Genomic DNA, 16,015 nt, shown 5'->3' on the forward strand with positions numbered 1-16,015 from the left:
TTACATACAATGGAGGCGGTACAAGCAAATCTGTCTCACATATGTGACCATCTTTGAGAAAAGGTGACTAAAGTCACCAGAAACAAAAAAAATAAGGTTTTAATGAATTCTGTTAAGAGCAAACAATGTGTAACACAACAACCCAAACACCATCCCTCTATGTAAAAAAATATTTAAAAAATTACAGAAGTTCAAACATGTAACTTTTGAAGACTGCTTATGGACCCAAGACTTGAAAAATCAGCCAGTGTCAACATTTTAGATCACTACTTTAGTCAACTTTTCTCAAAGATGGTCAGATATATTCATTGCAGATATTCTATAAACCTAACTGGCTAGATGTGCCCCAAGAAGAAGAATCATAGGTCTAAATCGGTGCCTCGATTTAACCACATCAAGAAATAGTCAATTGTATCTCAACATGTGTTGTTTAGCGGTACTGATTATATAACACAAATGTTTATGCACTAGTTACACATGTGAATATAGAACAACATAAATGCGTGTCTGTATCCACAATTGTGTTTACATGCCAGACATGCACCTATGTACTATTCTATAACTGTGCACATATCTCTGATAGCACGGTCGTGTGCAGGTGAGTGCATGAACGGAATCTGGGTGAAGAGCAAAGTTATATATTTAAGTTTAGAATATTATTCTAAGTGTGTATCCCTGGAAAATAGGTGTAACAGTCTTATGTCAGCTCCACCTGGTTATACTAGCATTCTAGAAAGGAATATTGGTACTCATTTTTCTTTATAGAACAGGTGATGTCCCTGAAAGGAAGTTAAAAATATAGGTACCTCTTAACTTATTATGGACAAAACTTGGGGCAAAGGATTTGCAATAAGATTTCTGCTGTTGACTCCTGACGCAAGATCTTCAGCCAAAACACAGCCGTGCCAAGGCCTTATTTGATATCCTTGGAAATAAAGACTGGCCTAGTTTTTCATTAAAGACTGGTTTAGTTTTTATTACTTGCTGGTGGCCTTTTGATTTGCGACACCCCACTTTTTGTGTCATTTTGCAGACACCTTTGTAGGGTTTTCTCTTCTGCAAAACACTGCAGTTCGCTTGATCTTCGGACTGAGGAAAAAAGACCACATCAGCCCCTATTACAAAAAATTACACTGGCTACCAATGGAGGCGCGAATACTGTTCAAATTTGCATGTATCTGTTACAAACAAGTCTGGGGCCTAGCACCTTCCTACCTGCAAACACACTTCACTCTGTACAACCCCAAACGTACAACCAGAAACAAAAATATCTTTGCATACCCAAAGATCACAGGCTGCAAATACAAATCCTTCCTAGACAGAACCTTCATGTTCCAAGCAAACAGACAGCAATCCTGGCTGGGAAACCACATAAATAAAGCCAGACAGACCTACAGCACATTCTGAAAATCATCAGATGACCTCTCTCAGGTATTCTTTCCCCTTATTACCCCAATGTATTATGTAACTTCTTTCTCTCATGTATTCCTTCCCTATGCTCCCCTAATCATCATGTAACCCCCTTCTTCTTGCATTGTGTAATTCGCTGATTGTCCAGCCTTCTTTCTATGTGAACCGCCTAGAAGTCAGTCTGACTATGGCGGTATAGAAAAATAAAGTTATTATTATTATTATTATTATTTCATTAAACAGCACATACATGTCAAACCCAAGAAGCCACGTTGGATTCTAAGTCCGCAAAAAGGAAGGTTAAAACAAAAACTTATGGACTAATGATTTAAGTACCAGCATCCTCTCTCTCATCAACTGGGCACAGCTGGATATTCTCAGGGCATTCTACCGCTTGGGGGGTCCCTCAAAATCACTGCCTAAACCAACCCTGGAAGGAAGGCCAAGAATATGACTTGAGTTTCAGCTGCTGCTCCAGCTCCCAGTGAGGATTAGATATGGAATCTCTCGCTTACAAAATGAAAGTATATATGTTCCTGTGCCTGTAAGATCTGGAAGTACAATAACTGCAGGAATAAATGAGTCACAAATGGCAGGAGGGAGAAAAAGTTGCAGGGTGCAATTTTTGTTTATAAGAGCAAATAGGTGAGGTTGTGCGACTGTCAGTATTCAACCTAAAATCTTTGGCCCAATATTAAAAAAAGAGCTAAATTTATACTGTGAAGCAAAATTTGTGCCTTATTTTCAGCCAAAGTTAGAAGCCTAGGAGTTGATATTCAAAGCAAGAGCTCCTGACCGGTTCAATCGCTTGTGCAAGACTATTCACTGCTAGTCAGTGACTTAACCAGTCAGAGCTGCTGAATATCTAAACCAGGGGTAGGGAACTCCGGTCTTCGAGAGCCGTATTCCAGTCAGGTTTTCAGGATTTCCCCAATGAATATGCATGAGATCTATGTGCATGCACTGCTTTCAATGCATATTCATTGGGGAAATCCTGAAAACCCGACTGGAATACAGCTCTCGAGGACCGGAGTTCCCTACCCCTGATCTAGACCAACAGCTAAAGTTGTAGCCAGATATTTTGCAGGCAGTCCAGGGCCGGAGTTGGTACTTATGTGGTTAAAGGCAGATATTCTCATTTATAATCTTAATGTATATTTTCTTCAAACCGCTTAGAACCTAACGGATGTAGCGGTATATAAGAAATAAATTACATTACATTACATTACATTAATCATCTAGATGAACTAGACAAATTGGACCACAAAAAACTTAGTCCTATATTTATATGGTTTCACTGCTAAAAGCAGCACTTCCCCCCCGTGGTACAAGTTACTACCAGGGCCTGGAGCTCAAAATGCTTTGATGCACATAGAATTCTAATAGCGTCGGAGCATTTAGTGCCCTGGCCATGGCCCGCGGCACAAACCTCTACCGCTGCTTAGTGAAAGAGGGCTTTAATCATATAAAGGACAGCTGACTGCACAAACCTGGATATTCAGGACTGAATTCTATAAATAGCGCTGAAAAATCAGCACTGACTTAAAAAAAACGCACCAAGTGATATTCTATAAACGGCGCTCAACATTAGGTGCCATTTACAGAATAGCATTCGGCACCGGAAACCATACCTAACTTTAGAGGTGACCATTTACATCAACTAAATCCTGGTGTAAATCCTTGCACCTAAATTAGAAATGGATGCCCTTTTTCTATAACAGCATGCATAAATAACAAAACAACTCCCGATCTGCCCATGAGCCTCCCATTTTAGGGACAGAATGTAAAATGTACGCACAGATCCAGTCTGTAAATATGCCCGCATAACTTCTAAGTGATTCAAATTAGAGCGGAAAATTGATTGTTAGGGCCCAAAAACTGGCACTAATTGGCTCATTATACAATTAAATTGTACGCCAAAAATTGCGCACATAATTTGTAGTGCCTTTTATAGAGTTTGGAGGTCAACGCCAATGCAAAGGCTGCCTGCTAATTGTAGGGTGTGTGCTCAGTATGTCCTCTGCAATAACTGTATGGAATACATAAGTGGGTGTAGAACCTGGTCGCAAATAGCATGGCTGCACTTAGTGCCTCCTACGTGAAGCCATGCTAGCTGAACAAACAGAAGTTAGCGCACGTTGGATTACCATTTATTTATTTCAATTTCTATCCCTCGGGTTACAAAAAACAAACATTCTTAGTAAATTAAACATTCACAACAATTAAGGACATAATTGGTCATAAAACATGGAGTACATAGAAGGAATGATAGAAATAGGAGTCTATCTGCTGGTGTCTATTTAGCTGAAGAGGAGGGTCTTTACTGCTCTTTGGAATGGCATCAGAGAGTTCTGTGATCTTATCTGTTCAGGCAGCTGGTTCCAGAGCCAAGGGATAAAGTGGCTGTAGGAGCACTTGCGAGCCATTTCCCTCTGGTTGCATAGTCGTCTCACTGCATTAATAATAATAATAACTTTATTTTTCTATACCGCCATAGTCAGTCGACTTCTAGGCGGTTCACATCGAAAGAAGGCTGGACATTCAGCGAATTACAAATGCATGAGAGGAATGTTACAGAAGAAAAGGGTTGTAGGGGAGGGAAAGTAAGGGGGTGTGTGAAAGGGGGGGAAGTGAGAGGGGTAGGAATTGCCTGAAGAATGCTTAGGGTTTGAAGGGGGAAAAAGCGTAGAGAGTGCGGATTGGTCTGATGATAGGTGATAAATTGGCTTTTAATGGGATTTTCAACTATCATGCCATTTAAGCCAATTAAAACATTTTAGATTCTGTGCAGAAATTGGCTAGGGGCCATTTTTAGAATCAGAGTCTGTTTGTCTTTATAAAAAAAAAAAAAAAAGCTGAAAATAGATGCCTAGTTTGCCTTCCTGCCTGGCCAGCCACTCATACAAGTTCCCTCCACACGCATATTTTTTTCCACTATTTAAAATCCAGGCAATTTTACATTGAGTGATTTCTGCACATAAAACAGGGGCTTATGTGTGAAAATGATTTTTGAAAATTTATCCCCAAAGAGGGTAATTTTATAAAGGCATTTTCACAAGTAAATGACAATCCATACACACAAAGGGACAAATTCTGTATAGGACGTTGGTCTCAGCAGCCACCTAAGCAGCTGCTGAGAATCGCATACCAGCGTCCTATACAGAATTGCATCTGCCCACCTAACCCTGCCTAACCGACCTGATTTTCTAACCGGCGCTCATGTCACAGGCACCAGTTAGAGAAATGCATTGCCATCAGCAGATTGTGGCAAGGAAATCCCTCTGCTGTAATCAGCAGAACAGCTGCGTCAGGGAACAGTATGCCACAAAGTACGTCGGGCAGGAAGAATGCCCAATCCCTCCTGCCCTTGAACCCCACCCGAAGTACACCAGGGAGGAGAGATGCCCATCCCCGCCCCTCCCGGAACCCCAACAACATGTCCCTAAAGCTGAACCCTCCACCCCCCGACACACCTAAGTCTACCCTGATGGCAGCCATTCACAGAGCGGAGCGGGACCAGGCAGGAACGTGAAAAGCTTGCGCCTGCCTCGTGCTCCGCTCTGACGCTGCCACAAGAGTTTTGGAATCAGCTGAGGGAAGGGCAGGAGCGCTGAAAGCTTCTGCCTACTGCACTGGATGGCAGGATTTTAAAAAGTGCTCCCCTCTGACACTACCGCGAGAGTTTGGGAGTCAGCTTGGAGGGAAGGGCAGGAGCACTGAAAGCTCCTGCCATACAGCGCTGGAAGGCATAATTTTTAAAAAGGTACCGGGGCCTGCCGGCCTACCTGCCTGCATCGGGGTGGGGGCACTGTCTGCCAGCCACTAGCCCTGCCTGCCCTGTGCCCTGCCTGCCAGCCAGCTACTAGCCCTGCCTGCCCTGTGCCCTGCTTGCCAGCTACTAGCCCTGCCTGCCCTGACCCTGCCTGCAGGCTAGCTACTAGCCCTGCCTGCCCTGTGCCCTGCTTGCCAGCTATTAGCCCTATGCCCTGTCCCTGCATGCCAGCTACTAGCCCTGCCTGCCTGCCTGCCACTAGGCCTGTGCCCTGTTCCTACCTGCCTGCTAGCCACTAGCCCTGCCTGCCTTTTGCCCTGTCCCGGCCTACCACTAGGCCACCAGAGAGGGGACAGGGTACAGAGCCTGGCAGGAGGGGGGACAGGGTTCAGAGCTTGGCAAGGAGTGTGGGGTTGGGTAAAGAGCCTAACAGGGAGAATTTGGTTCAGAATGGGATTTTTTTTCTTGTTTCCTCCTCTAAATCTAGGGTGCGTCTTATGGTCAGGTGCGTCTTATGGTGCGGAAAAATACGGTAGGTATCCTGTTATAAAATTGCCCTTAGTAAGCAGAACCATTAGGTATTAGGAACCTGTCCTTGGAGAATAATTTTTAAAAGGAAAACCCCCATTGAAAATTACCCACCTCCCCCACTCATGTGAAGAAAATAGGTTTCCCTAGGGGCAGGGTTAGGGTGGTCTTGTAGAGTACATGGGATAAAGAAAATCTACAGTACAGAGTAACTAACGATGAGGAGTTTCCACTTGGAACCATCTTCTAAGCATCATAATGTATGATACTGTAGCATCATACTGTAGATGCCTCTGAGCATTCCAAAATGCATCTATTGCAATTGCATTTGATAATGGCAATATAGGTGCCTATATGCTTTTATAAAATAGGCCCTCATATCCAGCCACGACAGTACACAAATGCCACTGCACAAACAGACACCAGTTCTGAATTTGGTGACATTTGCACATGTATTATATATGAGGGCTGACTGAAAAGTCATGAGACTGCCTCCATTTTTCTTTCCAAGAAGGTTGTTGAACAAGATGAGTTCTTTAGGTTTGGGCGACACTTTAACCAAATGGGTTGGGAACTGGCTTGGAGGTAGGCTTCAGAGGGTGATGGTGAATGGCACTCCCTCCGAGATGTCGGAGGTGATAAGTGGAGTGCCACAGGGCTCCGTCCTGGGCCCGATCTTGTTCAACATCTATATAAGAGACCTGACAGAAGGGCTTCGAGGTAAAATAACATTGTTTGCCGATGATGCCAAACTGTGCAATGTAGTGAGCAAAAGCACAACAGACAAAAAAGCAATGACAGACGATATGGTGCATGACTTACTTCTGCTGGAGCACTGGTCTAGGTCCTGGCAACTCAGTTTCAATGCCAAAAAATGCAAAGTCATGCACCTGGGAAGCCAGAATCCATGCAAGATCTACACCCTAAATGGCGAGATCCTGACAAGAACTGTAGCAGAAAGAGACTTGGGAGTGATTGTCAGGGAAGACATGAAGTCGGCAAACCAAGTGGAGCAAGCTTCATCCAAAGCAAGGCAAATCATAGGTTGCATACGCAGGAGTTTCATCAGCCGTAAACCTGAAGTCATTATGCCACTATATAGATCCATGGTGAGACCGCACCTGGAGTACTGTGTGCAATTCTGGAGGCCGCATTACCGCAAGGATGTGCTGAGACTGGAGTCGGTCCAGAGGATGGCCACCAGGATGGTCTCGGGACTCAGGGAGCTCCCGTACGAGGAGCGGTTGGGGAATTTGCAGCTCTACTCACTCGAGGAGCGTCGAGAGAGGGGAGATATGATCGAGACATTCAAATATCTCACGGGCCGCATCAAGGTGGAAGAAGACATCTTCTTCTTCAAGGGTCCCGCGGCAACAAGGGGGCATTCGTGGAAAATCAGGGGCGGGAAACTGCACAGTGACACTAGAAAGTTCTTCTTCACTGAAAGGGTGGTTGATCGCTGGAATAGTCTTCCACTTCGGGTTATTGAGGCCACCAGTGTGGCGGATTTTAAGGCCAGATGGGATAGACATGTGGGATCTATCCGCAAAGATAGATAGCGAGGATCACTGGAGTGGGCAGACTTGATGGGCCGTGGCCCTTATCTGCCGTCTATTTCTATGTTTCTATGTTTCTATGATTCTTGTGAAGCTCGAACATCGACGTTTCTGAACCTGCAGTTGGACTGCCATAGTTTTCATTGTGGAGTCACAGTGAGAGGAAGAACTTTGTACGTTCAGTCATGGTAGATGAGGAAGACATGTATGTGAGAGTACACCAGAGGTGTGTGATTGAATTTTGTGTTAAACTAGGAAAGAATGGTAATGAAACTCTTGAAATGTTACGGCAAGGATAAAAAAATTAGCCATACTGCAGAATTTTGGTGGTAAAAAAAAGCCACAGCACTAAAAGTGATGGTGCGAAACAGTCGACTGCACATCTTTGAATCGTTTATGAATCGCTGCAAAAATATATTGAATGTGAAGGACACTACTTTGAAAAAGAAAAATGTTCAGATTCTCTGGAATCATCTGATTATGAATTTAAAAAAAACAAATAAACAGTCTCATTACTGTTCAAATCAGCTTTCATTCTGCCCAAATAATGCCCTCAGGAGTGTCTACATGCAGGATTACATAAAAGTGGACCCTTACTTTTCATGCATGTATGACTTCTAAGCTATGAACTACTGGACACAAAATTATAGAAATTCACATTCATACATATTAGCCTATAACTCTGCAAAATCTGTGCCAAGACTCTACATTTGATAGATTGATTCATGGCAAAACGGGTTCCCGTTGGACACACTATACGGGGCTTGAGCGGGAATAATTCCTTGCTGCTCCACAAAAAAATTTCTACATATAAAAGATAAGTGCTTATTTAAGGCTTCAATATTGCCATACTATAAGCTATTTTGCTTTTTGCACAGCTCTTTTGCACACTTTCATTGCAATTTGCACAAGTATTTGTATTTGTACTGTTTGCACTGTTTAGATAATTTTAGAAATATAAAAGCAATATAAAAAAAGATCAAAAAGAAAAAAAGTTTTAGGAATTTAAATTATTTAAGTTATTGAGTAGTTGAATTTTGACATACCAATTACATTTTGAAACAATGACGAATTAAGTCATATGAATAATAATATGAAGGTTTTTAGATCAATGAAAGATACCCACACCACAATTCCTTATAGGGATGATAATATTATGATCCTTGGAGTGGCAGTTCTGAGATCTTTTCCTTCATTTGACATTATTCAATAAGAGGTGTTTTTTTTTTTCTCTCAACCTAAATTAACCTCTGTGTGGATCTGTGCCTCAAGGTTCCCCACTCTCTCCTACATTATTTAACATACTCATGCAATCTTTAGGCACTGTTTTGGGTCACGCAGGAATTTACATACTGTATATGCAGATGATATTACAGTGATATTGCCAGTATCCTCATTTTTAATAGATGATATTTCCACTAAAGACTTGTTTCAATAAAATAGAAAACTGGATTTCCATGCAGCGACTTAAACTGAACAAGAACAAAAGAAAATTTCTGTGGTTAGGTTCCCAAAAGGACCCAAAATATGTTACAACTATTTCTGTAGATGGGAATGATTTCCCTTTGGAGCTGCACTCACAAATTTTAGGGGTAGAAATTGATTATAACTTGTCCATGTGTTATCATGTATAAATTTGTGATTAAAACAATGTTTTTTTGATAATGTGAAAACTGAGATCTATAAGGATATATTTTCAGATTGAACCTTTTAGGATTTGGGTGCAGTCCTTGATTTTGTCCAGAACAGACTATTGCAATTTGGTATTAGTTATTTGTTCTAAATCCCTTATTAATCGATTGTTCAAAATTTCAGCTGTAAGATTAATACTTGGCTTGTGGAAATTTTAGCATTTACAATCCTATTATAGTAAACTTCATTGGTTACCCTTTAAAGCTAAAATTCAAACCAGCAGTAACAGTTTTTAAGATTCTGGCAGGCAACGCTCCTAGCTATTTGGTTAATCTAGTGGCCTTATTGCAGAGTCCTCTTTCTAAAACATCAAACACAAAACTGTACAATTCTGGACACTGTATCTCAAAAAAGATATAGTGGAATTAGAAAAGGTACAGAGAAGGGTGACGAAAATGATAAAAGGTTTGGGACGACTTCCCTAAAAGGAGAGACTAAAGTGGCTAGGTCTCTTCAACTTGGAGAAAAGATAGCTCAGGAGTGATATAAGAGGTCTATAAAATACTGAGTGGAATGGGTAGATGTGAATTGTTTACTCTTTCTAGAAATATTAGAACTAGGGGGCATGCGATGATTTAAAACAAACTGGAGAAAATAGATTTAAAACAAACTGGAGAAAATATTTCTTCACAACATGTAATTAATCTCTGGAATTTGTTGCCAGAGAATGTGTTAAAATCAGTTAGCTTAGTAGGGTTTAAAAAATATTTGGATAATTTCCTAAAAGAAGTCCATAGGCCATTATTGAAATAGCTTGCGGAAATCCATGGCCTATTCCTAGGATGAGCAGCATAAAATCTGTTTTACTACTTGGGCCCTGGGTTGGCCACTGTTGGAAACAGGATATTGAGCTTCATGGACGACCTTCAGTCTGTCACAATATGGCAACTCTTATGTTCTTAACTGAAATTTCCTATGGTTAAGAAAGTCAAAACTATTAGACAATTTTCTTGCCTATTCAATATCAAGTGGTTCATTTCTGGAACTAGCTTCCTTTAGGACTGCATTGTTTTGGGAATTATTTTCGGTGTAGAAAACCTTTGAAATCTTTTTTGTTTCAACATAAGTTTCTACTGTCTAATTCTATAATTCCTGGACAAGTTGGTCTGGTTTCTACTGTTATTATCCTTCCTTGAAATAATTGGGTAAAGGCGGAATAGAAGAACTGGTATAACATAACATAATATAACATAGTGAGCCCTCCAGGGACAGGGAAATAACCAGTGTATCTAAATGTAACTCACTTTGAACTACTACTGAAAATGTTGTGAGCAAAATCCAAAAATAGATAGACAATCAAACTGTCCATACTGGAACAAAGGCTTCATGTGCTTTATATCCTTCAAACTTTGTAGGGACATTCAAAGTGAATATATGCTTTGAAACTTATCACAGGGAACAAAGTTCTCACACCTGCTTTTTTTCTGGCTAACTTTTTAATAGGAAAGTATGGACAAACACGTGACCATAGCATTCACTTTCACACCATTCCTGCTCTGATGCCCCTGGAAATGCTTCTTGTTAAGGCAGTAAAAGTATGTAGCGCTATGGAACAAAGATGTAGGCTTTAATATGCATAGAGGGATGGCAATCTCCAAATAGCTGATTAATGATAGCAAAACCCTTTTTACCTGTTTAAAAAAGTCACTTTGAAAATCATCATCTAAAGAAATAATTAGCAGCTCTACTGCACTTCTTTGGACAATAACTGCAGTGATTACTGAGATGGTTCACAAGACATCTCTCTCATGCCCTGCCTTGTAGAGTCCAGTCTCATTCCCATATTAGCTGGGAACAGAGCTGACATACTGTGTCTAAAAACTAAACTAAACCTTAAGCTTGTATACCGCATCCTCTCTATAAAGAGAGAGCTCAGCACGGTTTACAGGAACTTTAAAATTAGGAAAAAACACATAATAAGAATTAGTGATTATAAAGAGAGCAGCGAAATTTACATTTTTGAGAATAGCCAAGATTTCAGATGCCATGTATGAGGATTCTTAATGCTGCACAACCAAGAGGCATGCATCAACTCTCAATCAAAGCAGCATGAATTTTCTTCTGACTTCAATGCAGGGCATGTGAATAATTTTGCCATGTGAGCATGTTGTCACACAGAAAAATCATACAAGCTATGTGCAGGGTCTAATGTTAAAAAGTACTGGAAACATGACAATAGTGGCATAATGTGGCATAATGAGGATAGGAGATACCCGGGGCAGTGCACCCCACCTCCCAACCACTCTCCTTTCGGCCCCTCCACTCCACTCCTTGTGCACCAACCCCATCATCCCATGCCACACTCACACCCTCCCTTTCCACCCCCAAATCTCTTTAAATCTTTGCCAGTGCGAGAAGCTTCTCCAGCCTGCTGCTCGCGCTGGCTTTCCCTCTGACATCACTTCCTGGCCCTGCAACCCAGAAGTAGATTTCAGAGGAAGCCAGGCAACCGCGAGCAGCAGGCTAGAGTAGTTGCTCACACTGGCGAAGATTTAAAAAAGGTATTTGGGGGGGGAGGGAGGGAAAGTGTGAGCATGGCATGGGGGGGTGGAGAGGTGCTTGCAGCCACGGTGGTCCGCACCCCCCCTTTACTATGCCAGTGTATGGAAGCAACCAGCCTCTGACAAGAGGATTGCTCCAAAAGGCACTGTGCTCTGCTCTGTAGGCTAGGAAAGATCACTGTGTTATGATTTATGCTTTAATTTTGAGTTCATAAGCAAACTGATATTAATTGGAAGCTGGCATATAAAATTTAAACCCCCCCCGCCTTTTTTTTTTTTTTTTTTTTTTTACAAAGGCACGGTAGCAGCTGCCACATGGCAAATGCTCATTGCCCATTGGATCATCGGAGCAATTACTGTGGTCCACCACAATAATCACCTTTGTAAAAGAGGGCCTAAATAAATACAACACAAATTTCTTTAATAAAGCTCAGAAAGGAAAGAATAAGGCAAACGATATTCTAACCACCGAGACACCGAATAACAGTTAAGTAACTGAGGAATGGTATTTACATTTCTGAGGTTTGTAATAAAATTACCTTTGGTGATCCTGAGTATGAAGACACACTGGAAGTGTTAAGCAGAAGGGAAGAGGAAAGCTGTGGAAGCTGGCCGATTTCACCAGGATACTCTTCTGTCCTTGTCCCTCGAGAGACAGCGAAAACAGAAGCACTCCGACTTGGACTGCTAAACTCTGAAAAGGCAGAACCGCGACTGGGCGGCCTCAGGAGTTCCTGCAACCTGCCATCCTCAAAGACAGAGTCTTCATCCGAGAGCTGGAGCTTGTCAAGTTCTTTGTTAATTTTCTGAACATCCACTACCTTTCTCTGATCAGGATCAATGTCAGTTTTGGTGTATTCTGCACACAGGTTAAGAATAGTCTCCAGACGCTGTCGTTCCTAAATAGAAATTTTAAAAAAAAATTTGCTTAGTTAAAAAAAATACAAAAAATAGAAAAAGATGAAAAAAAAATTTGAACTGGGCTAAGAGAAAAACTGACTAATCCAGTGCTTCTCAGCCCTCTCCTGCAGGCAAACCTAGCCAGTCAGATTTCAAGATTACCATAATGAATATATGCGAGACAAATTTGCATGTGCTGGAGATCCATTGTAAGCAAATATCTCTGATGCCGTGTCATTGTGGTAAGCCTAAAAACCCAAACGACTAGGTGTGTCTCCAGAAAAGGGTTGATAAGCATTGATTTAATCCACAAATTCATTTTTGCAGCAGACTGAGCCAACGTGATTTACAGGTATCTTGAGATGACAACAACCATCGTTAACAAATGATTATTATTTATATACTACCTACAAGCCCAAAAGCTATCAAAGTGGTGTACATTCAGGTACTTATGTGACAAAATAGCTGGTCAACATAAAGAGAGGCACAAAAGGACCAGATGCAGTGATATGCAATATTCATTCATTCATTCATTCTAGCCCGTTCTCCCCAATGAGCTCAGAATGGGTTACAGGTTAACATACATAATATACAGTTAACGGGTTACAATTTGCCATAGTTACAGTACTAGTTTTTTCAATACAAGTTTTTATCCTAACTTGCACTTACTGGGATCTAATACCAATATACAGGTTGCAATTTGAGATTGTAATTGTTATAGGTAAATTCGGTAAATATACAGTCTACAAATTGGTAGGAGACACAGCTGTGTTTTGGCAACTCTGCCTGCATCGGGTGTCCTGCAACCTTGCTGATGGACAAAAAACATTTGCAATATAGTCGAGAGACCAATCACAGCCTTTCAGCCAGCAGTATGGGTACAGTTCTATGGATACAGCGTGTCTTGCTGCAAAAAGCATTGAAAAAATAATTGACCATCGCTTTATGTTCACTAAGGATAATTTTATAACTTCAGATAGGTATAAGTCCCATAATTCTATCACACTGTACACCCATTTACGTGCACTGCACGATTGCACACATACAGTATATTAAAAAATATTAGTTACATGTGCAATTTAAATACCTAATCCTTGCTAAGGTGTAATAATTGGTATTAAATGGTGTACTCTCTAGACCAGTGAATCGCAAACTGTGCTGCGAGAGGCCGGTGAGGAGGAGAGTCGCCAGCTGACTGCCTACAGAATGTGCCTCTTGCGGAGAGAGGCAAATCCTATAAACAGTCAGCTGGCACCGGCGCCTCTCCTTCTCCCTGGCACCTCTCTGCGCCTCTCCTGTTGACCCCATCCCCCCCGCCAGCTCAAGGTCCCATCTGCAGGGCCTTCGCACATGCGCAAATGTCATGACGACATCATGAGTGCGTGCGACATCATCGTGTCGATGTCCATGCGCTTCCGGGTGCCCTCGAGCCGCAGCCATCAATTTAGTGTGCCATAGCTGGAAATAGTTTATGAGACACTGCTCTAGACTCATATCTGAAACCAGGGCATCGGAGTCTGTCTAAATGTACCAGTTCAAATTCTAGCTTCAATATAAAGAGACTAAAATAAATTTATCATTTTACACTTATATATACATATCTTTGTTCTGGATCAAAAAGTTATATTTACTAGTACTTTAGATGCAGAACAAAAAATTTACAGCCTAATAGCAGGAGGAGTCAGATAGCAGAACAACAGAGGAGTCGGAATCAAGAGTCAGAGTCAGGGCAGAATTAACCAATAGGCCAAGTAGGCACGTGCCTAGGGTCCGAAATGGTCAGGGGGGCCCGATGAAGGAGAGCATCAACATTGTTTTTCCCAAACAGCGATGGGCCCCTACAGCATCGATTGGCAACACGGGCCCCCCTATCAGCAATGTGGCTCCCCCCATTGACGGAAAGTAAGAAAAGCATGCAACGCAACTGTAATTTTGCAAGCAGTGCTTCTTTCCCAAAGATTCCCTCTGATGTAGCTTCCTGTTTCCACCTGGGCACATGGTGGGGTGGGGCGGGGCAGGGGGCCCAGTGTACTTGTGTGCCTAGGGGCTCTCGACAAATTAATCCTGCCCTGGTCAGAGTTGAAGGTTTGGTGTACTGTCTGAAATAAGGACCTGTTTTCAAACCCATGTGCTGCAACAGATCAGGATATCTCTTACATTCAATCAATAAAGGGTTTTAAACCTTAGGCTGATGTTGCTTACAGTGAATGAAGAAAGGATGAATATCCCCAGATTTAAAAGAAAAAGGATCTTGTCTTTATCCCATGTCTTCACCGGTAGTAAAAAAATAATTTCACAGAGGCAACAGTGATCCCTCATGTTTATACAGATTGGAAAATTACAATGTCTATGAATATGCTGACTGTAAAAATGAATGACAGTAAGGTGCCAATTAAAATTTTCAGAAACTGTAGGAACCATTTAAGGTTACATATGTGTACAAACAGCAAAACAATATTTAGTGGCTTTGATTAATCTTACATATACTTTAACATTTTCTTTAAATGCTTATATTGTGGGTGGTGTGGCATTTGAAATGGTGCGAGCCAAATCTCTGCTCTTCCTACTTCTGTCTCCCCCCACACCCCCACCCCGTCCCATTTTTTCTTGAAAAGCTTCTACCGACTTGTATCTACATTTAGTGCATGGGATTTTTCAATGGCAAAAAGAATATTTATTCAGCTCCCATTGCATTTAGAATGTAAAAATCAGAATCAAGACCTCCAGGTTGGGAGGTGTACAATTCTGTTAGTATTTAAGAAAAAAGATCTGCCTATTTATTTAAAAAAATTTTATATTCTGTCTATCTACAAACTTAGGTGGCTTACAAAGTCACAGACATGTTTGAAAATATGTGCAAAAATGCACATGTAGCTGGAGCATCCATTTTACAAATATAACATAATGTAACAAAGTTTTTATATACTATCCTAACCATAAGCTCTATACGCTTAACAGCAAGTCAGTAAAACAAATTATAAAAATTAAATAATAAATCAACTATTGTTGGATTTTACTAAATGGTGGTAGTAGGTTTCTACCATGGGCTTGCAAGTTAAATGCTCCAAAGTTCATAGAATTCCTATGAGCATCAGAGCATTTACTTCACCGGCCCACGGTAGAAACCTCTATGCAAATAACATCCTATCATATGACAAAGAAGATAATCAAAATTAATTAAAATATTTATGAAAATGCCAACCTAAATCTCAAATAATCTTGTTCATCTAAGATCATTAATAGATTTTAACTTTATAGAGGACAAAGAAGGAACCGAAAGTTTATTTCTATAAGACCTGCAAGAGACAAGTTCTACTCAGTGTAATCAGAGAGCTCAGGTACTTATGTAATGTAATGTAATGTAATGTAATTTATTTCTTATATACCGCTACATCCGTTAGGTTCTAAGCGGTTTACAGAAAATATACATTAAGATTAGAAATAAGAAAGGTACTTGAAAAATTCCCTTATTGTCCCGAAGGCTCACAATCTAACTAAAGTACCTGGAGGGTAATAGAGAAGTGAAAAGTAGAGTTAGAGGAAAAATAAAAATAAAATAAACATTTTAACAAGACAGCATTGATCTAAATATTTTGGAAGGTAGAAGAGAGGAGAGAAAGGAATAGAAGCATGATGAAGTGATGAAGTGGAGCAAG

General features: G+C 41.0%; 1 protein-coding gene across 8 annotated transcripts in view; it reads right to left on the reverse strand.

The window, feature by feature from the left end:
- The window catches only part of PHLDB2 (pleckstrin homology like domain family B member 2), a 194,876-nt gene that overhangs the window by 80,985 nt on the left and 97,876 nt on the right, over window positions 1–16,015 (reverse strand). For all 8 annotated transcript variants that reach the window (XM_033941098.1, XM_033941095.1, XM_033941099.1 and 5 more), the window contains one exon: window positions 11,999–12,358. In XM_033941098.1, coding sequence (XP_033796989.1) covers window positions 11,999–12,358 — 360 coding nt within the window. The remainder of the gene's footprint in view (window positions 1–11,998; window positions 12,359–16,015) is intronic.

Source organism: Geotrypetes seraphini, chromosome 4, assembly GCF_902459505.1.
Source record: "Geotrypetes seraphini chromosome 4, aGeoSer1.1, whole genome shotgun sequence".
In the NCBI taxonomy this organism is placed as follows: domain Eukaryota; kingdom Metazoa; phylum Chordata; class Amphibia; order Gymnophiona; family Dermophiidae; genus Geotrypetes; species Geotrypetes seraphini.